This window comes from Pleurodeles waltl, chromosome 8 (genome assembly GCF_031143425.1).
Source record: "Pleurodeles waltl isolate 20211129_DDA chromosome 8, aPleWal1.hap1.20221129, whole genome shotgun sequence".
Taxonomy (NCBI): domain Eukaryota; kingdom Metazoa; phylum Chordata; class Amphibia; order Caudata; family Salamandridae; genus Pleurodeles; species Pleurodeles waltl.
Window position 1 is genome coordinate 1,139,481,571 of NC_090447.1, and position 24,509 is coordinate 1,139,506,079.

General features: G+C 44.3%; 1 protein-coding gene across 1 annotated transcript in view; it reads left to right on the plus strand.

Annotated features, from left to right (window-relative positions):
• Positions 1-24,509, plus strand: part of SPRYD7 (SPRY domain containing 7) — a 129,781-nt gene that overhangs the window by 34,950 nt on the left and 70,322 nt on the right. Inside the window, exon 2 of the mRNA XM_069205358.1 lies at positions 11,874-11,990. Coding sequence (XP_069061459.1) covers positions 11,874-11,990 — 117 coding nt within the window. The remainder of the gene's footprint in view (positions 1-11,873; positions 11,991-24,509) is intronic.

Below are 24,509 nucleotides of genomic sequence, written 5' to 3' on the forward strand. Positions count from 1 at the left end.
TCGGAATGAGTGTTTTGAATGCAGTGATCTTTCACCAATATATTTTATATTGCATCACTTGTGGACAGTCTTTCCTGGACATTCCAATTTAGGTTCACCAGTCGGTTGGTAAGGGAACAAAATCCTTGAGCTTGCAGAAGTCAAACACAGATATGCTAATAGATTCTGTAATCCGTAGAGACCCAGCTCAGTAAAAAACAAAGCACAAAGATTTCGCTAGCTTTTTAAATGGGTATGTGATAGCTTCAACTGACAGTTCCCACCAAGGTCTTATAAGGTTTGCTCTAGACATAGGTTGTAAAATGGTTCATAAATCTAGACTGGAGCATACTCCTAGTAAGATAATAGCGAACATTATCTTATGCTAGAACACTCTATTTGCCTGTGCACCTATTCGTTGCCATGGATAAATGGGTTCTTTATCCACCAAACTCAAAGAGCTAGACTGACCTCGGAGAGTTTTGCTCTGATACACTGAGGATTTTAAATGTATATCTTTAGTGTTTGTCCCTACAATGAAGCTTGGACCTAGGAGAGCTTTCTGTCTGTGGCCAGTGTTGTCCTACTGGCTGTGTACTCCTGCTGATACTTTTTTTATTTATTTTATTTTTTACTTTTTGCTATGCAATCTTTCTCCCACCCTGCCTCTTCCTTGTTTTGGTTTCCCACCCTCCTCCCGCTGTCTTTTGCTGGTACTTTCTCTCTAAGCCATGCATCTCCCCCGTGTTGCTTTCCAACCCAGCGTGGGCTGCTGTGCAACATAGCTTTTATAGGAAAAAAATAGCAACACAAAAAGATGATGGACATAATGCTAAACATTGTCAAACACTCACCCCCAGTCGCAGATGTGGTTAAATCTATTGTTTTTTGCTCACCATGTCACCCCAGTTTGGACTCAGCCATATGCAAATCAGTTTTGACCCTGCTCCCCATGGGAACATTCCAGCTCCAACTGCCAGGCCAGGTCCTTTCTAGACTGAAAAATGTCATCCTGGGTCCAGTTTCGGTGTATCACCCCTCATCAGCCTGGCTAGCTTAAATCCAGTGGCACAGTGAGCCCGGTATGCACGCCTGGGCATACAAAATGGAGCAGCCACCACTTTTGACTTTGTAAGTTCAGTGAGACATTGCAAGAGCCAAATCTGTTGCTCTAAGAGCTCTTTGAGGTACTTAAAATCTGACCCACGAGCAAGGGTTGTTAGGGCCACCAATGTACAGTGCTCTGTGAGAGTGGCACAGTAGCTTGAAGACTATCCGCTTGTGAAAAGGCAGGCAATTGAAGGAGCTCAAGAGCGGTCCTAAAGGTGTTCTTAGGGGCAAGTCATCAATTAGTGTCGCTGCCTTATTCTGAATGATTTGCATAAGCAACAGTAGCAGCTCATTTATGGCTGCATATATAGTGCTGTGCTATAGTCCATATTACTGGTAATGAGACCCTCTATGAGGGTTTTCCTGCCCTGCATGGGGATCCACCTAAATATCTTCTTTGACATGAGGTGCTGTACCCAATTCATGGGGCTACAATCCATCTGACCAAATCTTATTGGCCTTTTCAACCAGAACAATCTCTGTCTTGTCTCAATTGAGTTGTAGACAGTTCTGTTTAGATCCAAAAAGTGACAAATCTGAAGCAGACAGAAAATCCTTTCAGGAGATTTTCTGTGGCACAGCATCTGTGTAAAGTAAGGCTTCTTACAGGAGGTAGCACTGTAAGAAGTATTACCAGGCCTCAAAAAATCATAAAAATAATACTAGACCTGCAGGTCGAGTAGCTTGAATAATCTTCTCGACCTAAATGTAATGTACGTGACCCGGAAGTGGGTCTCAAATTGTGTGTTCCTCAGCAAATACTGTATTTTAAAGTCACCTTTTTCTTCATTCTCACATCTGAGTGCACCTTCAAATATGTCAGTTGAGCATTTCTGCTGTTAAAAAAAAAAAATCCTCTTTTGTTTGATTAAATACTCTAAACGTTTGCTCCATGTATAATAAATCTAGCCCACATGTAGGTTACACATGATCCATGCATGACTTGTCTCTTAGTTTACTAATAGCTTTGCCACCAGGGCAGGAGTGTTTCTCACTTTGTTTAAACACTCACTTTTAATAAATATATTACTAAAGCATGATGTGGTAGCGCACTGTCATTTACAGACAGTAAATTTGCAAGAAATGTCCAAAAACCTTTCCACTAACTTGCAACTTTACTGATAAAACTATATAGTGGATTAACAATAATCTGTGAAAATTGGGTTTCAGAAAACATTTATCATTTGCACATCACCAAGTAAAATGTTCTGACTTTTTTCTTCCTATTAAAATATTTATTTCATCACACAGAAGTACAAAAAATGGTCTTTCACAGCTGCTGAAATATATTTAGAAATGTTTGTAAAGTTGATTTAGTTATATAAATATTGTGTGTTAGAAACACTTGATACCATAAGCCTTTCATTTCACATAGGTCAGACAGTTCGCCTTACAAAATCCTGGAACTCTGCAGTCACAAGGAAAAGTATTTGCAAGACAAACTGACTTTTGACCTCGATCTATGAACACAGAGCAAATGTGACAAGAATAAAATTTAAAGGCATCTTAATTGCTAATTCCTTTCTCACTGAACAGAACACCTGTTCTTTGTCCACTAGCCAGAAGGGTCAGTGGAATCTAAAAATAGCTCGACATTATAAAATAAAACTTGTCATAGGGAGTGGTTGAGTAGATTTTTCAAGCCCTGATTACTCAGAAAAGGAACACCTATCAGGTGCAAAATGAAATAAGAGTGTTCGATGGCATATGTTGCTGCAGATACACATGTTTTGCACAGTCCGCTGCCTGGTGTTGGGCTCGGAGTATTACAAGTTGTTTTTCTTCGAAGAAGTCTTTTTTGGTCACGGGACCGAAGGACTCCTCCCTCTTCGGCTCCATTGCGCATGGGCGTCGACTCCATCTTAGATTGTTTTTTTCCGCTGTCGGGTTCGGACGTATTCCTTTTTGCTCCGTGTTTCGGTTCGGAAAGTTAGTCAGAATCTCGGAAGAAAGCGTCGGTATTGTTCCGTTCGGTATCGGGATAGTTAGGTACATCGACACCGATCATCGGAAGACTTTGGGGTAGCTTCGATTCCCCCATCGGGGCCTGGTCGGCCCGACCGCGTGCGACATCGAAGCCGATGGAACGGACCCCGTTTCGTTTCTGCCCAAAATGTCACAGTAAGTATCCTTATACAGATCAGCACTTGGTCTGTAACTTGTGCTTGTCCCCCGAGCACAAGGAGGATACCTGTGAGGCCTGTCGAGCCTTCCGGTCCAGAAAAACACTCCGGGACCGAAGAGCCAGGCGTCTACAAATGGCGTCCACGCCAACAAAACAACGTTTCGACGACGAAGAGGAAACATTCTCGGTTCCGGAATCAGAATCCGGAGACTCCGACGTCGAACAACAGCAACAAACAGTGAGTAAGACGTCGAAAATTAAAACCATTGAGAAGACAAAAGCCCAGGGGACGCCACTGCCAACAGGCCATGGCTCGACCCATAAAACCGGCGACCCGTCGAAGGCGCCAAAAAAGGGCACGCCCATAGCGAAGACACCAGACTCCGGTCGAGGGACCGCCATGGAGCAACCTCGGAGCCGAGATAGCGGCTCCGAGAGGCAAAAACAAGATGCCGGCACCGAGACACACTGCCGAAAGCCACAAAAATTCTGTCGGTGCCGAAGCCGAAAAAAGATTCTCTCTCGGCGCCGAAAAGTTCCACACCTTCATCCTACACAGAGGAACAAGGAATAAGTGGCCAGATGCACAGATTTGGACAAGAGCTCCAAAGTGTAGAATCAGACTACACACAAAAGAGACTGTACATCCAGCAAGACACAGGGAAGATATCAACCCTTCCCCCAATAATGAGGAAAAGAAGGATCGGACTTCTCAAGGATGACGCACAACCACAAGCCAAAGTGGTTAAAAAAGTCACACCTCCGCCCTCTCCACCACAACAGGCATCGCCGGCACAAACACCGCCACAAATGCACTCACCAGCGCAAACTACCATAATTCAAGATAATCGGGATCAAGACGCTTGGGACCTATATGACACCCCAGTGCCGGACAATGATCCTGATTCATACCCCACAAAGCTGTCACCGCCAGAGGACAGTACCTCATACTCGCAACTGGTGGCTAGGGCTGCAGAATTCCACAATGTCCAACTGCATTCCGATCCTATAGAGGATGATTTTTTATTTAACACCCTCTCGGCTACACATAGCCAATATCAATGTCTCCCAATGCTACCAGGGATGTTACGGCACGCAAAACAAATTTTTGAAGAGCCCGTAAAATCAAGAGCCATCACCCCAAGGGTGGATAAGAAATACAAACCACCACCCACAGACCCAGTGTTTATTACTTCGCAGTTACCACCTGACTCCGTAGTAGTAGGGGCAGCTCGCAAGAGAGCAAATTCCCATACATCTGGCGACGCCCCACCTCCGGACAAAGAAAGCAGAAAATTTGATGCGGCAGGAAAAAGAGTAGCATCACAGGCAGCCAACCAGTGGCGCATCGCAAATTCTCAAGCGCTGCTGGCCAGATATGACCGCGCACACTGGGATGAGATGCAACTTCTCGTAGACCATCTTCCCCAGGAATACCAAAAAAGGGCGCAGCAAATAGTTGAAGAGGGACAAACGATCTCAAACAATCAAATCCGCTCTTCACTGGACGCAGCCGATACTGCAGCGAGAACAGTCAACACTGCTGTCACCATAAGGAGACACGCTTGGCTCCGCACTTCAGGCTTCAAACCTGAAATCCAGCAGGCTGTCCTTAATATGCCCTTCAACGAGAAACAACTTTTTGGCCCTGAAGTGGACACAGCCATTGAAAAACTTAAAAAGGACACAGACACGGCCAAAGCCATGGGCGCACTCTACTCCCCGCAGAGCAGAGGCTCTTTTAGAAAAACTCCATTTAGAGGGGGGTTTCGTGGCCAACCCACAGACACCACCAGCCAACAAACAAGAACCACACCATATCAGGGTTCATTCCAAAGGGGAGGTTTCAGGGGATATAGAGGGGGTCAATTCCCAAGGAGTAGGGGAAGATTCCAGACTCCAAAAACACCTCCACCTAAACAGTGACTTTCAAGTCACACAACCCCTTCACTCAACACCAGTGGGGGGAAGACTAAGCCAATTCTACCAATCTTGGCAGCAGATTACAACAGACAATTGGGTATTAGCAATAATCCAACATGGCTATTGCATAGAATTCCACAAATTCCCACCAAACATCCCTCCAAAAACACGCAAAATGTCACCACAACATTTAGAACTTTTAGGACTAGAAGTTCAAGCACTACTGCAAAAGGATGCAATAGAGTTAGTACCAGTACAACAAAAGAACACAGGAGTTTACTCCCTGTACTTTCTAATTCCAAAAAAAGACAAAACATTAAGACCAATATTAGATCTCAGGACACTAAATACCTACATCATATCGGACCACTTTCACATGGTCACGCTACAAGACATCATTCCACTGCTCAAACAGCAAGATTACATGACCACATTAGACCTAAAAGATGCGTACTTTCATATACCGATACACCCTTCTCACAGAAAGTACCTAAGGTTCGTATTCAAAGGAATACATTACCAATTCAAAGTGTTGCCATTCGGAATAACAACTGCACCAAGAGTGTTCACAAAATGTCTAGCAGTAGTAGCAGCACATATCAGGAGACAACAGATACATGTGTTTCCTTACCTGGACGATTGGCTAATCAAGACCAACACAGTAAAAAAGTGCACAAACGACACCACATATGTCATACAAACCCTTCACAAACTGGGTTTCTCCATCAACTATACAAAATCACACCTCGAACCGTGTCAGACACAACAATATCTAGGAGCAACCATCAACACATCAAAGGGAATTGCCACTCCAAGTCCACAAAGAGTGCAAGCATTCCACAAGGTAATAAGTGCTATGTTTCCAAACCAAAAGATACAAGCAAAATTTGTGCTAAAACTTCTAGGCATGATGTCATCATGCATAGCCATTGTCCCAAACGCAAGACTACACATGCGACCCTTACAACAGTGCCTAGCATCACAATGGTCACAGGCACAGGGTCAACTTCAAGATCTGGTGTTGGTAGACCGCCAAACATACCTCTCGCTTCTATGGTGGAACAGCAACAATTTAAACAAAGGGCGGACATTTCAGGACCCAGTGCCTCAATACGTTATAACAACAGATGCTTCCATGACAGGGTGGGGAGCACACCTCAATCACCACAGCATTCAAGGACAATGGGATGTACACCAAACAAAATTTCATATCAATTACCTAGAACTGTTAGCAGTATTTCTAGCGTTAAAAGCCTTTCAACCCATAATAACACACAAATACATTCTTGTCAAAACAGACAACATGACAACAATGTATTACTTAAACAAACAAGGAGGAACACACTCAACACAATTGTGCCTCCTAACACAAAAAATATGGCAGTGGGCGATTCACAACAACATTCGCCTAATAGCACAATTTATTCCAGGGATCCAAAACCAACTAGCAGACAACCTTTCGCGAGACCACCAACAAGTCCACGAATGGGAAATTCACCCCCAAGTTCTGAACAAGTACTTTCAAATTTGGGGAACACCCCAGATAGATTTGTTCGCAACAAAAGAAAACGCAAAATGCCAAAACTTCGCATCCAGGTACCCACACCGCGAATCACAAGGCAATGCTCTATGGATGAGTTGGTCAGGGATATTTGCATACGCTTTTCCCCCTCTCCCTCTCCCTCTCCTTCCATATCTAGTAAACAAGTTGAGTCAAAACCAACTCAAACTCATACTGATAGCACCCACATGGGCAAGACAACCTTGGTATACAACTCTACTAGACCTTTCACTAGTACCGCATGTCAAACTACCCAACAGACCAGATCTTTTAACACAACACAAACAACAGATCAGGCATCCAAACCCAGCATCATTGAATCTGGCAATTTGGCTCCTGAAATCCTAGAATTCGGACACTTAGACCTCACACAAGAATGCATGGAGGTCATAAAACAAGCGAGAAAAGCTTCCACTAGACACTGCTATGCATCTAAGTGGAAAAGATTTGTTTGCTACTGCCATACCAATCAAATCCAACCATTACATGCCTCTACAAAGGACATAGTGGGATACTTACTACATTTGCAAAAAGCGAATCTCGCTTTTTCATCTATAAAAATACACCTCGCAGCAATATCTGCTTACCTACAAACTACTCATTCATCGTCTCTATTTAGAATACCAGTTATTAAAGCATTCATGGAAGGGCTAAAAAGAATTATACCACCAAGAACACCACCAGTTCCTTCATGGAACCTTATCATCGTCTTAACAAGACTCATGGGTCCACCTTTCGAACCCATGCATTCCTGTGAAATGCAATATCTAACCTGGAAAGTCGCATTTCTCATTGCAATCACATCCCTCAGAAGAGTAAGTGAAATACAGGCATTTACCATACAAGAACCATTTATTCAAATACACAAAAATAAAATAGTTCTAAGAACAAATCCAAAATTTCTACCAAAAGTAATCTCACCATTCCATTTAAATCAAACAGTAGAATTGCCAGTGTTCTTCCCACAACCAGATTCCGTGGCTGAAAGGGCACTACATACATTAGACATCAAAAGAGCACTAATGTACTACATTGACAGAACAAAGCTAATCAGGAAAACAAAACAACTGTTCATAGCTTTTCAAAAACCACACATAGGAAATCCAATCTCTAAACAAGGCATTGCTAGATGGATAGTCAGATGTATTCAAACATGCTATCTTAAAGCCAAAAGAGAATTGCCTATTACACCAAAGGCACACTCAACCAGAAAGAAAGGTGCTACAATGGCCTTTCTAGGAAACATTCCTATGAGCGAAATATGTAAGGCTGCAACCTGGTCTACGCCTCATACATTTACTAAACACTACTGTGTAGACGTACTAAATGCACAACAAGCTACAGTGGGCCAAGCTGTACTAAGAACATTATTCCAAACTACTTCAACTCCTACAGGCTAAACCACCGCTTTTAGGGGAGGTAACTGCTTTATAGTCTATGCAAAACATGTGTATCTGCAGCAACATATGCCATCGAACTGAAAATGTCACTTACCCAGTGTACATCTGTTCGTGGCATTAGTCGCTGCAGATTCACATGTGCCCTCCCGCCTCCCCGGGAAGCCTGTAGCCGTTTAGAAGTAGATCTTAAATTTTAAACATTTGTACATTTGTAAATAATTATTATAAACTTTTTATGTACATACGTATTCACTCCATTGCATGGGCACTATTTATAGCAAACAACTCCATCCTCACCCTCTGCGGGGAAAACAATCTAAGATGGAGTCGACGCCCATGCGCAATGGAGCCGAAGAGGGAGGAGTCCTTCGGTCCCGTGACCAAAAAAGACTTCTTCGAAGAAAAACAACTTGTAATACTCCGAGCCCAACACCAGGCAGCGGACTGTGCAAAACATGTGAATCTGCAGCGACTAATGCCACGAACAGATGTACACTGGGTAAGTGACATTTTCATTTCTGCACCTGACTGTCAGTCTTGCTGAAGCAGTAATAGAGGACTGATGAAAGGGTTGTCCTTGTCTAGAAACTTCCTCACCTGGAACTAAAGAAACTGCAGCCCCACCCTTCACCCCTACATCTATCAAATGGCACAGGAAGAACTAATCGGCAACCCTTTGTTAACAAATCAGTCATGACATTTCTAAACGTAGCCCTGTCTCTATCCTCCTCACTTTAACATTGGGATCTCCACCCTTTAGCCACAGGAATGCAGGCATCACACTTCCACGATCTGGGAAAGCTGCCTTCATCCTCCATAATTATACCAGGCTAAAACAGGGGCTGACGAAATCGGCTCCACTGGCTTCAGTAGTCGGATTCACACCCAGTTTTACTACCATGCATGTATCACAGTCTCACTTACATACACACTTGATAGTCACACAGGATGGTAGCTCAAGGTTCTGGTATTCACGTGACAGTGGATCTTCACAACAGAGAAGCAAATAGGCCACCTTCTTGCTGACACAGATTAAAAAGTGTGGTCGGCTATAAGTCACTAACCACTGTTCACTGCCACCTGTACTTGATGTGCCACTATCAGGACAGGGACAGTAGTTTTCTGCCTACCATGAGAACACTCTTGGTGTGCCCTTCCAGGTCACAGGACTAGTCCTCGCATTGTCAGGCCTAGGCCTAGGCCTCGCATTGTCAGGTATAGGCCTAGGCTTCTAAGCACATGCTAGGTTAGCATGATGTTAGGGCTAAAATAAGTAGATTCACTAGCATTTGGGGACTCAAGACAGGGAACACCCCCATAAACCATGCAGAGGACATTCCCATCGCATAAGTTCGTCTTTTCACTGCGTGAGTATTCTACTCGAGTTAGTTGTTGTTGCCCAGCTTTAAAGTGCCATTGAAACCAGCAGCCTCTCAGATGGAGACTGTCTACTTATGTGTTGGACAAATTAAGGTTGGGAAGTGGATGGTAGACAACCACACCATAGAACTGATAGATAAGCACTGGACACATTACAATGGTTGATACCTTCTTCATAATCATGGTGTGCCAGTACCTTTCTGAAGCACAGCATGGCCACTACTTTCGGGTTCATGGGATATCCTTGAATATCAGACAAAATGACGTTTGACAATTTTCTCTTTCATGAGACTTGCAGCATGTCCACCATTTTCTTTCTTAATACAGGTTTTTCAGTTTGAGATTTGTGGCATGTCCATCTGTTTCATGTTTTTGACATGTCAATCATTTTCAGATTTTTATCCTGTCTGCTAGTTTGAGACTCTGGGGATGTCTGGCAGTTTCAGACTCGCCCTGGGCACAATTGTCATTAGCGAGTCTGAAAGCTTGCTTCCTTAGGCAGAAACCTAGGGAATAAAAAGATCACTATCCGTGCTTTTCCCTGCTGGGGATTGACGTCACATGCTGGGGCGGGGGGGGGGGGTCAGCATTGAAGGGAGTCCCCTGATTAATCTCTACTAATACTTGCTCCTTTCTTTGGCAAATGGAGTGCAGATGCACTACCTGTTACTTTTCAAGTGACACCCTGTTGGGCAAGGCAGAGCTAGTTTTATGTTGCCTAAATGATGCTTTTCTGCCCAAATGCTATCTATTTTCCCAGAATATGGGCTACGCTTTCTCTTGTTATTTATTTGCCTCTCGCCACGTGCCTTCCTATATGATTATCAGATCTACTCACAAAACATTAATGGAGGTATATAGAATATATACCGTTGCGCCGGTGAGGTATGAATCTTCCAAACGGTGGCAGCAGGAACTATAGATGGTATGAACTTAACTGCAACTGTCGCTTGTTAGAAGCTTCACTGACGTTTCTGTGACGTCGTAAAAGACAACGCCACCTACTAAGTTAAGTGTGATATAATAGGCCCACAGTGAAACCGTTACAATCTGGTATGGTACAGTTATTTGCAGTTTATTTCATTTTATTTGGACACGTAGAGCATTATGTCAGCAATTTATGTTAATGAGGTCATTATGTTGTTAGCAGTTATGTCAGAGCGAGAATAACATATCTATCTGCTTTCAGAACAGTACTGATCCATTTTAATCAACTGCTCAAATATTAGACACAGTCATGTTCTGTAAAGCCATTACATATTTGATGTTTTTATCACACAAAAATGAGTGGTTTCAAACCCCACATTTCACAACGATGTCATATGTGTGACTTATTTTCCACAGGGTGTGCGCGTGACATTTTCTGTGAAGTATGGATTTTATCCAAAGGAGGGCTCCCCTTAGTCTCATTCTCTCCATCTAATGAGTCTCTGTGCTTCTCAGCATAGAAAAACATGTCTTCAGTGAAACCCCTCCTTTTGAACAACATAAACTTTTTTTTTTTTTTTCCTGAAGACCACGCAACAGGAAAGTCTCACGCTGAATTTGTTTTCAAAAATGCTTCTTTGTGTATTATTGCGGAGTACAGCGATTCCTGGGTTCCGTTCTATTTACAAACGACTCCGCCTTTGCCTCTTGGTTGTGTCAACGATACGACACTGGATTGTTTTAATCTTCTGTGACTGTTCAGTCAGAGTTAAGTGTGACCCCTTCCAGTAGCCACAGTGCCGCCAACGCTGAGTAGCACCTATCAGTTAGCGTCGAAATGGAGAAGCCCTAAGGAGGAAAAAGTCCCTTGGCAAAAACGGCCGGGCGGATGAGAGGGGCAGAAGGAGGCCGGCTGAAGGAATACCATGAATAGAACTGAAGCCCGAGAGGATGGATGTGCCGTTGTGCTCTGTTACTGCTCTTCCTTCCCCCCTTCCCACAGCAGTTCTCTTCGGTTGTCCTGCTTGTCCAAAGCGGTCACATTACATGGCTGAGGGCGGACGAGAACGAGGGCTTCAAGGCCGGTGTATTTCATCACTGGAACCCTTTGAGGGCATTCTTCAGCCAAAACAAATCTACCATGTTGTATACTCCGTTTATTTGATAGGGGCATCCTATTTATCAACCTTTTGTACAATTGAAAATGGGTGTATGTGCATGTGTTTCCTCTAAGATTGAAGCTCGACATTAGAAACACTAATGTCTATCATAAATAGCTGACTAGTTTGAGTGTTGTATGCTGAGGCACAGACATAATGTGGGGATTCTTGGGGTGGGATGTTTCAGATAAGTTATTTTCGGAAGAGTGAATGATCAACATAACAGTCCTTACTTTGTAAAGCAATGCTATGCCTTTTTTTGTAATTAAAGTGACCAACACAGTTTTTCCATTTTGTTTTACACACAGGAACGGATGTTGTTATTGTTAAAAATGGAAGAAGGATATGCGGCACGGGTGGTTGCTTAGCCAATGCTCCTTTACATCAAAACAAGAGCTACTTTGAATTTAAAATCCAATCTACAGGTTAGTGAAATGAAAGTCTTTACCTAATCTCTGCTTTGTTATGCTACTTTGTTATGTTTGGTGGTTTACTTAAGCACTGCAAATGACTGATGTACAAGTCCTTCCTGTCCCGCCCTGGGAGATTTGTATGCTAGTTCTTGATTTTAACTCAATCCCGTCAAAGAAGCAAAATGCGTTGGATGCCTTGATCCTGGAGGAAGGTCTCCAAATAAGAGTGGTTTGCTTTCAACAAAACGTGACTCTAGGATGTGATTTTCTGGTATGAACTTTTCAGTGGCTGTTAGCAACTTTTTGGGAGTGGGCACATGGAGGGGTGCAAAAGGTTTATTTGGCGGACTAGGATAGCAGACAGTCTTTTGAGGCCGTATTGAGAGAGGATTATTTGGATTGTGAAACCATGCTTTGGTCCTTATGTTATCAGCACGTATATTGTGCATATGTATGGCACCCTAGTCTGGGTTCTCCTTTTGTTTTTTATTAGGGTTTTCATTGTCCTGAGTCAAGAGGATCAGAAACTGTTCACAGTGACGTGCGACGTTTCGAAAGTACTGCTTATTAAATGTTTGTGTGTATGAGTCACATTCCTTAAATTTAAGGTGTAAGGTGAGACCACACCGAAGATGGGGCTCTCACTAAAAGAGATCTGCTTCCTTGTTCCTGACAAAGGCCCTTCTACATTGGACAGAGGAAGACTAGACCCTGTATCAGGTAGGATTTGACATACAGTATTGTGCCGGTCTACTAAGACCTGTTTGAACTGGTTTTCTGTAGTCCCTGGAAGAGTTGTCTTAAGAGCTGTGTCTGTTCCCAGCCATTACAATGAGTAAAGGACTGGCTAGGGATCTGAACGCACCTTCTGGTCTGGTTGTTGTGGGATGAGTGGATTTTGCCATTCGCTGGAGAGCGTAGGTGCTGCTGCTCTGCTCCAGGCATTCCAGGACAGCAGTGATGTAGTACGGTGTTAGAAAAAAAACATGAGGGTGGACCACATGATGTGATGGCTCATCCCTAGCGGACGGCATCTTGTAGCACAGTAGGAGTCCTGGTGAGTGTTAGTATGGCAAATGTCTGCTGCGTGGATGACCGCAAAATGGTGCTTCAGCAGCTAACATAAATCCTGTGGGTACCTAAATCACCAGTCTACTAATTGGACATAATTGCCTAAAGTTATTTTACTGTTTTCTCTAAAAAAAAAAAAAAAAAAAAAATCTATACATTCTAAAATCAAGGGCTGTTGTTTTCTCTAAAAAAAATTAAGGGTTTGAACCAACCCCGTTAGTCCCCCTGGCATTCTGATGCATGCAGTTGGCACCTGACTCTGTACCCTATAACAATACTGTTAGGGTTGGTCTGGATTGACTGCCATTGTAAAATCTTCTGTTTCTTATCATTCACGTCCCTTTTATTCACTGCAGAAGCATTTTCACTGCTTCTCGTTCATTACTCTACTAATGAAATTCATATGGCTCCCAGTCTGACCCATTAGTACATTATATATACCCTCTACTTGGACAGTCCTCCCCAGCACTGGCCTTAACTGTAGCCTCCCAGGGATTAACCCTCTCTATGAGACAGACTGCGATCTGTACCTTCACCTATGCTTTTGTTGAAAACTGCAAGACAATTACTTTTTTAGGAGGCACTCTCTGTAAACAAACACCCAACTCAATCCACCCATTCAGTGATACCAGAGGTCACACAACATTATCATGCAGGAGATCTCTGCTACTGGTACCACAATGGGAACTAACCTGACAGAAGAATCTTCTGTTTTAAAATTCTTGCAGGCAGAGCCCTCTTTGGTTTATGCTTGATTATACAGAAAAATAGTGGAGCATTAAATATGACCTTCTGGAACCAGAGATCATGACCATGGTAATGGATGGAAGAACAAGGAAGGGAACCTGATGAAATAGAAGACATTTTGAACTCTTGACACCACTTCAGTGGATCGACAAAAAGCCGTGTTGTGAACTAAGTCAAAAGTAGACTCTGTATAATTCTTTTATTACTGCTAGGGATGGTCTGTCTTCTTCACACAGAATTGTAACAGGTGATCCAGTACATAAGGGCTCCACTAGTTTGTAGAAGCCTCTCCGACAGAAATCAGGCTCCTCACTGAAAGATACTGGGATATTGGATTAAACGCCTGAACAATCCTTTGCTACTATGATTTGATGTCTTTTCCTTGTTGCACTTCATTACAGTTTATGACCTGATGGCAAACTTGATGTTGAAAATTGGATATCCCAATAGAAATGAGTACTAGACCGGGTCCAGTGTAGCTCTGTGTTGCATAGGGTGGAGTAAATGATTGACTTGACCCCTTCTCTATACCTGTAATCTGAGGTTCCCTACTGGGCTATCCAGGAATACTTCTGGGTGACTTACACTAAGGTTGCACATGAGGCTATCTCTCACACAGGCTTCTGACTAGTTTTATAAATATATGGTTCACCAAATGTTAGTCCTACTGACCCCTTGATGATGCTCTGGTATGTGCATACACCCTACATAACTCCATCCCTGCTTTGGGAAGATGAGGGCCTGAGGGGGTGTCAGCCAGCATACCCAGAGTTTGACTAGTGAAGTAAACTTTTCCCATGTGTGAGCCTTCTATTGTTTGGAGCGCTCAGATTTCTGGAACCTTTGAAGTATACCTATCACTGTTGCATACTTGTGACCTTTTTCCGCATCCCATAGATATCGCTTCATGACCACCCCATCTCACTGTCTTGTATCCATTGTTCTTTCTCATACATTTGTCCTTGCGATTACTTGAAGGTGGTGTTTTACACCTTAGGCCTAACTGTGTAATTTCATTGCCTGGTTCTAGACTCATTACTTTAGGTTATCCATGAGCATAACATCCTTGAATTAAAGCTAACACATCGATTGATTAACTGTTTCATTGGTGATCATATTGCTCCACAGTGCTCAAGAAAGTGTACTCCGTATGGTGCCACCTTTATTGTTGGAACCAAGTAGTGGGTGATACCCCAAAACTGGTCCCAGGATGCCTGTTTCTGGTTCAGGAAGGGCCTGGCTTGGTAATTCGAGCTGGACTGTTCCCATGGGGAACAGGGTCAAGACTGATTTGCATTAGGCTGGGTCCAAACTGGAGTGACGTGGTGAACGAAATAATGATGGATTAAACCCAGATCTGTTACTCAGGGTGAGTGTTTGAAAAGTTTCTTGCAAGGGGACCACCCCCCTGTGTATTAGGTGTCTAAGGGCTGGGGTGCTGTGGCCTCTGAGCTCCACCAGACTCCTTTGAAGGGTACATTTGGTGCCCTCCTTGCATAATCCAGTTTGCACCAGTTCAGGAACCCCCAGTTCCCGCTCTGGTGCTAAACTGCACAAAGGACAGGGGAGTTACCACCCCTTGTCCAGCTCCTAGGGAGGTACACAGAGCTCTGCCAGGTGGCTGGTTGATTCCGCCATCCTGAAAACAAGATGGGCAGAGGTCACTGGGAGCATCTGACTGGTTAGGCCAGGTAGGTGACGTCATTGACCCCCTCTGATAGGTGGGTCACTTCAGGGAGTGACCAACCCCCTTTTTAGGGTTACTTAAGGGCTCCCCAGAGGTTGGATCCTCAGATTAGTCAAGCGAGAATCTACAAGAAACTCTCTGCAAGAAATCTTCTGCTCCTGGTCTCTGGAACTGCTGCTGGTCTGCTTTGGAACCGAAACACATCTGCTTCTGATAGGAAGACTCCCATTGCAACATTGTTTCCCCAGATCCTGCAAGAATTCAGCAGCATCCAAGGCTGTGCATCCTCCAGGGTCACAAGGACTTTGTTTGCACCTGGAAGCACGAAAGAATCTCCCTTGAAGTGAAGGAATCACTTCCCTGCATCTGCTGGCACCTCAAGACAATGTTGACGAGCTGGTGGGGTCTGCTGTCCCACAGACATGGAAAGGTCTGCATCACAAGTGGTGGGTCTGTGTCCTTCTCGGGGTCCTGTGTCCTGCTTGTTTTCTGTCCAACTTGGGAGACTGTGGGCCCCTGCTCTGCACTGGACTGGAACCGTTGTGCACCGCGACTGTTTCTCTTGCCAAGACTTGTTGACTCTTCCTCCAGGAGATCATCAGGCACCTAGAAGCCCCGGCCTCCAGCACTCTACAACTTGAAGAGCAACACCTGTCCTGCAACGTGGGACTTCTGTTTTGTTGTGCTGATGAGATCTCCTTGTGAATCCCTGTGTCCAACACCTGGACAGTCCAAGGCTTCCACTGACTTCAGAGAGAGTCCTTTCTCCCCTCTGTATCCAGGTCCCCTGGTAAAGGTACTCCTGTCTTCTGGGAATTCTTTGGCGGGAGCACTCTCCAACCTTCCTCTTCTGGGAAGGGTCCTGAAACGTACTAACCCCAACCACTACTTCCCTGTGTTAGTCTATGAAACAACTGGGTGGGTAACCGCTCTGCACCTGACTGGTGGGGATACTTACTGTACTTACCTCTGGTGTTGTCATCTACCCCTAGCTAACGACCACCTTTACCTTGGTTGGGTTCACTATTTTGTATTCCACTTACTTAGTGTATAGTTTGCACCCCCCAATCCCATAGGGCCCTGTATGTTTTATGCTATTTCTGCTGGTTATCTAGTGTATATGTTGTGTGTAGATATCCCGTAGAAACAGTGTTTGGTTGGTAGCCCTTCCTGAAGGTACAGTATGTGGAATTCTGGCTACAAGGACTCCTCCCCTTAACTGCTCTTTCAAAATTCTTCTCAGTTGTGAGAGCCCATTGGGGTCCCACGTGTAGGCCCCACCTGGCTCATATCTTCACCCAGTGATAATTCGATTTCTGCTTTATCGAGAAAGAGAATTAGCTTTGGAGCAAAGATGCCAACTACCTGAGGTGAAGGTGGACAATGCTCGAGTCATGTTTTTCCTGGATTATACCGTTGCAGTTCAACTGCAGCAAAGCTCCTTCCTTGCAGTGAAACGTCTTCTACAGGAATTGGAAATAAGATACTCGCTTCTATTTCCAGCAAGGTTTCGAGTTATTGCAGAAGGCACCACGCACTTCACCACCCTCGAAGACGCCTGGAGCTGGTTGGAAGAGGCGCCTCCAGGCTAGCTGCTTAAAGCGTCAGCTAACAGAAGGAGTCCTTCAGCATTGAACAGTTAATGATGGCGAAGTGGGGCAAAATCACAGTCCCAATAAGTCGCTCCAACTGCTCCTGATCTGAGGCAAATAATTGCAGAGTGCCGCAGAGCGCTGAAACATGCAACTGCCAACACGGATACTCAGCACTGCTGTAGTGTTTTTTGTAACGACTTCTCAGATCACTGGGCTCCACTATTAGCCAATGGTATAGGTGTTGTGATAATTAATATGATTCTATTGAATAAAATGTTTGTCTCTGTTGATTTTGGGGATTCAGAATAGCTAATATAAGAAGCGACTACAATCCAGCCATAAAGAAGTCAAGTGACGAAACACGTGTTGGCTTAGAAGTCGTTACAAGGAATTTGGATGCTCTATTTTGATTTAAAGTTATAAAAAGATTTGGAGACATACTCAAGGATAAATGTAATGGACTTTGGAGATAACATGGACTACTACTAAAACTGTCCGGTGAACTTGAAAGAGTTTGGTCTTACTAATATTCTTTTCCTCTTTATTTTTGAGGGAATGAACAATTAATTTTGTGTTTGTGAATTAAAGTGCCAGGAAATTTACGAATTATTATTTCCAAGGTTTACTGCCTTTCATTGAGCCGTTTATTGCAAAATATGTGTTGTGATAATTGTATTACATACATAGGAACTTGTTAGAAGGGTGAACAACTGTATTTTTAAGATAACTACACTTGCTCAACGGGTGCCTCAGCATTTTCATAAGCATAATTGGTTGTTTTTATGGCCGGCGTTTGGGGTTTTAGGGTGTATTCCCCATTGTAGTGCACCATTGCAAATATAGCAGTCGCATAAATATAATATCGTGAGTTCCCCTTGGTGTGCCATTTCTCCCATTAAAATACCTCTTCTGGTAGAGATCCACACTAACTGACCTGCCCTCATATTAGAAGAGCTCCTCTACTATGGGCATGCCTCCACAACTAGCATCTGGCTGTAGCCCACTATCTTAGAAGCTGGACCCCGTCCCACATTGCCAGTGACTAGCTTCGGACCCATGTCATCTACCTAGATGCGTGCAGCAGGGCAGTTCTGTAATTGTTTGACTTGTTGAGAGAATTTGACACGGTCCCACATGCCAGGCTGCTCGCAGATTTCCTTGAGATTGGCATTAGTGATAATGCCTGGAAATGGCTGAGATCTTTTCTCAAGGACAGGAGTCAAGACGTTTGGTTACTTCCCCACTCGTCTGCCAGTTGAAGAGTGTCAGTCGGAGTCCCCCAGGGTTCGGCACTTATCCCCACTATGTTTAATATCTATATGTCTATCCTAGCTAATGTGGTGGAATCATTTGGAACCAAGATTCTCTCTTATGCAGATGACACCCACATTTTCTTTGCTGTTAGCAGAGATGTCCATGAACTCGGTTGCTTTTCAACCCTGTCCTTGAGCTGTTTTCCATTGGCTGACTTGTAATCACTTGAAGTGTAACACAGAGAAAACTGAGGTGCTCAACTTTGGACATCACTTTGCTTTAAATTCAGTAGACCATTGGCCTACGGGGTGCCCTCTCTGGATACCAGAGTTGCTGTTCCAAAAAACGTAGAGATTAAATTGTGGTTGGTATATGTTTTGGTATCCTGCGCATGGCAGAAAATTTCTTGCACTTTCTGTCAGCTTCTACTAAGGTTACTGTGATACTGGCTCTGGTGATGTCCAGATTGGACTATGGCAATGCATTATATGCAGGCCTGCCAAAGTGTCTTTTAAATAGACTCCAACTGGTTTAGAACGCCACAGCTCAGTTGGCTCTTGGCCGTCCAAGACATGAATATATTACCAGTCATTTGCGTAATCTGCACTGACTTCCCATTGACAAAAACAGATTATTTTTAAATCAGCTCTCTTAATACACAGAGATCTCTCATCAGTCTGGTCCTGACTATCTCTCGGCCAGGATCGCTTTTTATAGCCTGGCAAGAGTTTTACACTCATCTGGTAATCATTTGGCTACTGCAAGCAGTCTTCCCTCTTCTTTTAGGGGCCCTTTAGGGTGGGATAAGCTCACTCTGGACCTGCGCTAAAACAAAGGTTGAGGCTCTCTTTAAGAAAATCTTAAGACCTGGCTATTTTCACATTAATTGCCTTTTGCATCTGCTTCTTTTACAGACTACATAGCGCCGGGACACTCCTGAATAGTTGTGAGCTTTATAAATCTCCATCACAATCACTTTCACAAATGTTGTGCAGGAGTTCACACTCAGTTGACGCTGAGGGGTGATCCGTCTCAAGAAGAGACGATTAGTTCCATTCTGTATTCCCCGTTGGTACTGTAAGAACCTGAACTCCCTCTCATTACTTTTATGTATGGTTTGGGCGGACACTTGTTTTTGTGCACTGCTCTTCTGGTGTTTACTATATTATTGGTTGCTTATGCTGTTGATTGTTTTTCCTTTCATTTGTTGTTTTACTTTAGGCGCCCTAAGTCTACATCCATCAACTCTACTCTCACTCATTACAGCTCTGTAATCTTGCTCTGTGGGCGACGCACAGCGAGACACAGGTTAAATAATAACACAATCCATGACTCTCATTAAAGTACTGACTTGGAACGTGCACCGCATCTACACGCCTGCCTGACGATACCTTATCTGTTCTTATCTTCGACGTCAAACTGCACACATTGCCCTACTCCAAGAATCATACCTGATGATCTCAGAGGCTGAGAAACTCAAGAGACTGGTGCAGCCAGGTTTACTCCACAGACTATTCCTTCTATGCCTGCGGGGCCTAATATGGGTTCACCCTGAGGTCCCGTTTGTAATGGAGGGAGAGGTTGCGGATGTTGAGGGATACTATGTATTAATCAAGGGAAGGCTGGACGGCAGACACATCCTCATTGGCACAATTTATGCCCCCAATACTGATCATGCTACTTTCTTACGCAACCACCCCTGGCTGCTGGGAGGTGACTTTATTAGTGTTTTAGATAGTGCCGGACCGCTCATTTCCCCAGCTACCCCGCACTGCTGCGTCCTCCAGTGCCCTTTTCTTAGTGAATTGGCTGCATAACTAGAATCTACTACATGTCTGGCGCTCCCTTAATGTCTCCTATGATATATTCCTTCTATTCGGTCCCACATGGGCTTCATGTACATATCAGTAGATTGGTCTGTACAGCAGATCTTACTCGGGTAATAACACAGACTGATTACCTAGGCCGCACTCACTCGGACCACAATCCCCAGTACTTTCAACTTAACTGGGATGGTGGTCCCCTTCTATCCCTATGTAGCGGCTACAGCCTGCTGCACTCGAGGACTCTGCGTTCCGGGACTTTGTTAGCCAAATGATTAGTGATTACTTTGATCTTAATGAAGGCTTGTTCAACACATGTTGCACGGAATGTTACGCCTTCAAAGTGACCCTCCATGGACACTGCCTGGAACTGACCTGGAATATACTCAGACAGCTAGACAGGGAGGTAGTTGCCGTGGAACATAAGCTACTGTGGCTCGAAAACTCAGTGATACACAATCCAATTAGCCATGCACTTCTTCTTAAGGTTCACAAAGAGCACTCTGAACTCCTGCAAAGATTACTATGCTTAAATCACACAGCACACTTTGCCAAAGTAAACGCAACTGCAGATAGAGCAGGCTCACTCCTTGCCTGGCTAATACGACAAGATCAGCCTGAACGTCCTATTGCAGCATTACACTCAGGTACTAGCCCGCCACATTACACACAACATTAATTTCTTTACGAATTCCACTCTCATTATACAACACTATATCAGTCTGTCATGACATCCTCCCCAGATGACATTGACTCTTTTCTTTTCGAGACACACCTCCCCTGGATTACACCAGACCAAAAGATGGAATTAGATGAACCCATTGCTTTGACTGAGGTTCAGGGCTCTATCATTGCCCTTGCTACTGGGAAAACCCCTGGCCCAGACAGGTTGCCAGCAGAGTTTTATAAATCATATGCACCACAGCTGACACCCTGCCTGCACACCCTCTATGAGGAGGCCCTTACTATGGCATGACATCTGACACACTGGAATGCCTTACTTATATCGCTGCCCAAACTGCATAAAGACGTGACACTTCTTCATTCATATCGACGGCTGGCACTGTTAAACTCCGACTACAAAATATTAGCCAAAATCATAGCAGATTGCTTTGCACCTCTGGTCTATACACTGGTACACGCAGATCAGAACAGATTTGTGGCAGCCCGCTCTACATCCCTTAACCTATAGCACTTTTTCCATATCTTGAAATTTGCACCACTCCATTGGCCCCAAGCAGGATGCTTGGTACTCAACGTGGAAAAGGCATTTGATTCACTGGAGTGGTCCTTTCTATTCAGGATCCTGCAGCAGTTCGGAATGGGGCCTCTGTTCATTCAACTGGTGGGATTACTGTACACTTCACCAACAGCCAGAATTAAAACAGACCCCCTTATATCTGACCCTATCAAAATAGAGAGAGGCACGAGGCAGGGACGTCCCCTGTCCTCCCTTGTCTTTGCTTTGGCTGTGGAGCACCTGGCTGTTGCTCTGCGTGTGCAGGGCCATGATTGGGGCATCCCCTTAGGAGGTGGGATTAATTTGGTGTTCTCCTCATCTGCTTCAGTGATTCCTCAAGGCAATGACACTCTCGCCACTTACGCATACCTAGCCGGGTTATGAGTCAGTTGGTCCAACTCATGGATCTTCCCACTATGCCCGACCCTGGCCCACTCCCTGCCGCCTCTTCCCAATCCTGGCAGCAGTCACTTTCCGATTCCTTGGTATCCAAGTTTAAAATTCAGATACTGACTCATTTGATGGGAATCTGTTGGGAGCTGTCATCTTTCTCAAATCCCAGATGACATTCTGGAAGTCACTCCCTTTGTCAGTTATAGGGCGAGTGGCGCTCCTTAGGATGGTTGCTCTGCCTCACCTTCTGTATTATTTTGTCAATCTCCCTTTGTATGTCCCTGCTTCTTCTGTTCTTTTGAATGTACTATTCGGGGAATTTATCTGGAATGCCTCGCGATACAGAGTGGCCCTCTCTAAACTCTACATACCAATTGATCAGGGAGGCCTGGCACTCCCTAACTTGGAACACTATTATTTGGCGGCCGAGCTGCAATGGGTAGCGCGATGGCTGGCCTCTCACCAACTGTCAGATACAGCTGCGACATCCCCGCTTGGACTTCTACAGTGGTTCCTTCCCTGTGCCAAATCCACTATGCCCCAGCCTCTACCATTATATGTGTCATATTGCTGCTTCTGTAGATGTTTATAACTCACTAGAGTGATGACTCCTTATGCTCCGGCCATTGCCCTTCTGGGGACACCACAACGCCTGCGCACCACCACACTAGAGGAATGCTACCTTGGCACGCCGCAGGGGTTCATACCCTGGGCGATCTTTATGACAATGGTACACTTCAGTGAAGCCCTAATACCCTCCAGAGACTTACTGTTCTCTCGCTATGTTACTGGCACTGAGGCAGTCATGGAGAGACTGAACCTACAAGCCTCCCACACACTTCACTCTGCAATATTTACATGTGTTTGGCAGAGGTAGGCACTTGGTGCATTGGTTGGCAGACTCATTGCAACACCACGTCACTTTGTTGCTTGCAACTCTCTGAAATCATTGGGAGGCAGACAGAGGGTTGCCATATACGGATAAGGAGTGGTCTTTCCTGTTAGAAAGCCCAGTACGCATACGGCGCCATACACAGTTTCGATTGATACAATTCTCTATCACTCAATGGCCTAACTTACACCCGCTTAAATTAATAGATATTTCAACCATACGATCACTGAACACCCACACTGTCTTTTGTTAAATGTAGACCTGCACATGTTGTGTACATGTCCATGTTTACACCACTGTTGGAGCACGTTGCTGCACCGACTGTTTCACTGTGAGCCGGACCATACTTTTCACTTGGGAGGCCTGTATACTGGAACTCTTCCTGAGAGACAAAAAACAGAGTTATGTCCCAGTTTCTAGATCTGGGCTGTATATAAGCTGAGAGACTCATTACTCGTAGGTGGCGATCACCTGACCCACTATGCTACAAAGCGTTGTTGCAATCTATATTGGTCTGGGTGAAGGCAGAGGGTTTGCCCTTCATCGGGAAGATAGTCTCGGACTACCCAAATACCCAATAGCTCCCAACTGGGACACAATACTCGCGGACCTGCACACGCCCATACCAGCAACAGCCATGCACCTAGGTTCTCTGTCACCAAGAAATTCTGCAGACATGATAGGGTCCCCACCATCACCCATGTCGTCTGGCACACCATGTACATACACCCCAGTGATTTCTACCTTTCTCCCCGTCCCTCTGTGCCCCTCAATACGTTCCAGCTACGCCATTAGCGACACACTTACTAATGCTTCGGCTGTTCTCGGTGATGTGTAATCACTAGTCTCCTCCTGGAAATGTAAAATACTGACTTTGTTGTCCAACTGCCTACAGTACCAGCGTTGTCTTTCCTCTTTATAGTTTTATCCATTTCCAGTTCAGCTACCTGTTTTTGACACTTTTGTTATAAAATCTTTAAAATGTCTGTCGTAGCTCAACCTCGCTTATTCTGGTCATGTAGCATGCATGTATGCTTGCCCTGTGACTGATTTACCCGGAATCCTGTGTTTTTGTTATATTGTTCAGAATTTTGTCCATTTAGACCCTTGTGACACATAGTATCATGCTACGCTGAACAAGACCCTGACGTGCATACTGTATACTATGATATATCTTTAACTGCAAGCTTCACTATAAGTATATTACTAAATTGTAACGGCGTAAACACTATGATGTAATAAACTGTGTTTAAATAAAATGAAATAAAACCGATTCAAGCAAAAGAAATGAATGGGCCAAGATGCAAAACTCTCATGCTACTAGTAAGAAGGCATTTTGACACTACTGATCTCAGGGAAACAAAATGGGTATGCCACCGTGTTCTTTTTCACTCCCTGTCTAACGACCATATTACCATGAGACAGGACTAGGTCAAAGATCACACATGATCCGTGTCTGCCCATGACCAAAAATAAGTGGCAGGGATCCAGATATTCATGCAGCTTGTGCACTCGACAGGCATGCATGCATGTCCGTCACCATGCAGTCCCTGTTCTTACTTTTCCTATACTGTGCAGCATGTGCTCTGCTTAAACGAGAAACTACTATGGACAAAGTATTGACTGTTATAGGTGAGCTCCCTAAATGCAAGTCCCCACTGAAAGGCGGAGTTCCTGGGGAATTGTATAAATCCAGTAGGGGTCTACTGGCTCCCCGTGCAGTATTTAAAGAAGCTGAATCCATAGTATTTATGGGTTCTGTGTCTAAAAAAAAAATCTACCTCACTGCTCATGCCAAACAAAGAGACATATCCCCTTGAGTACAGTCC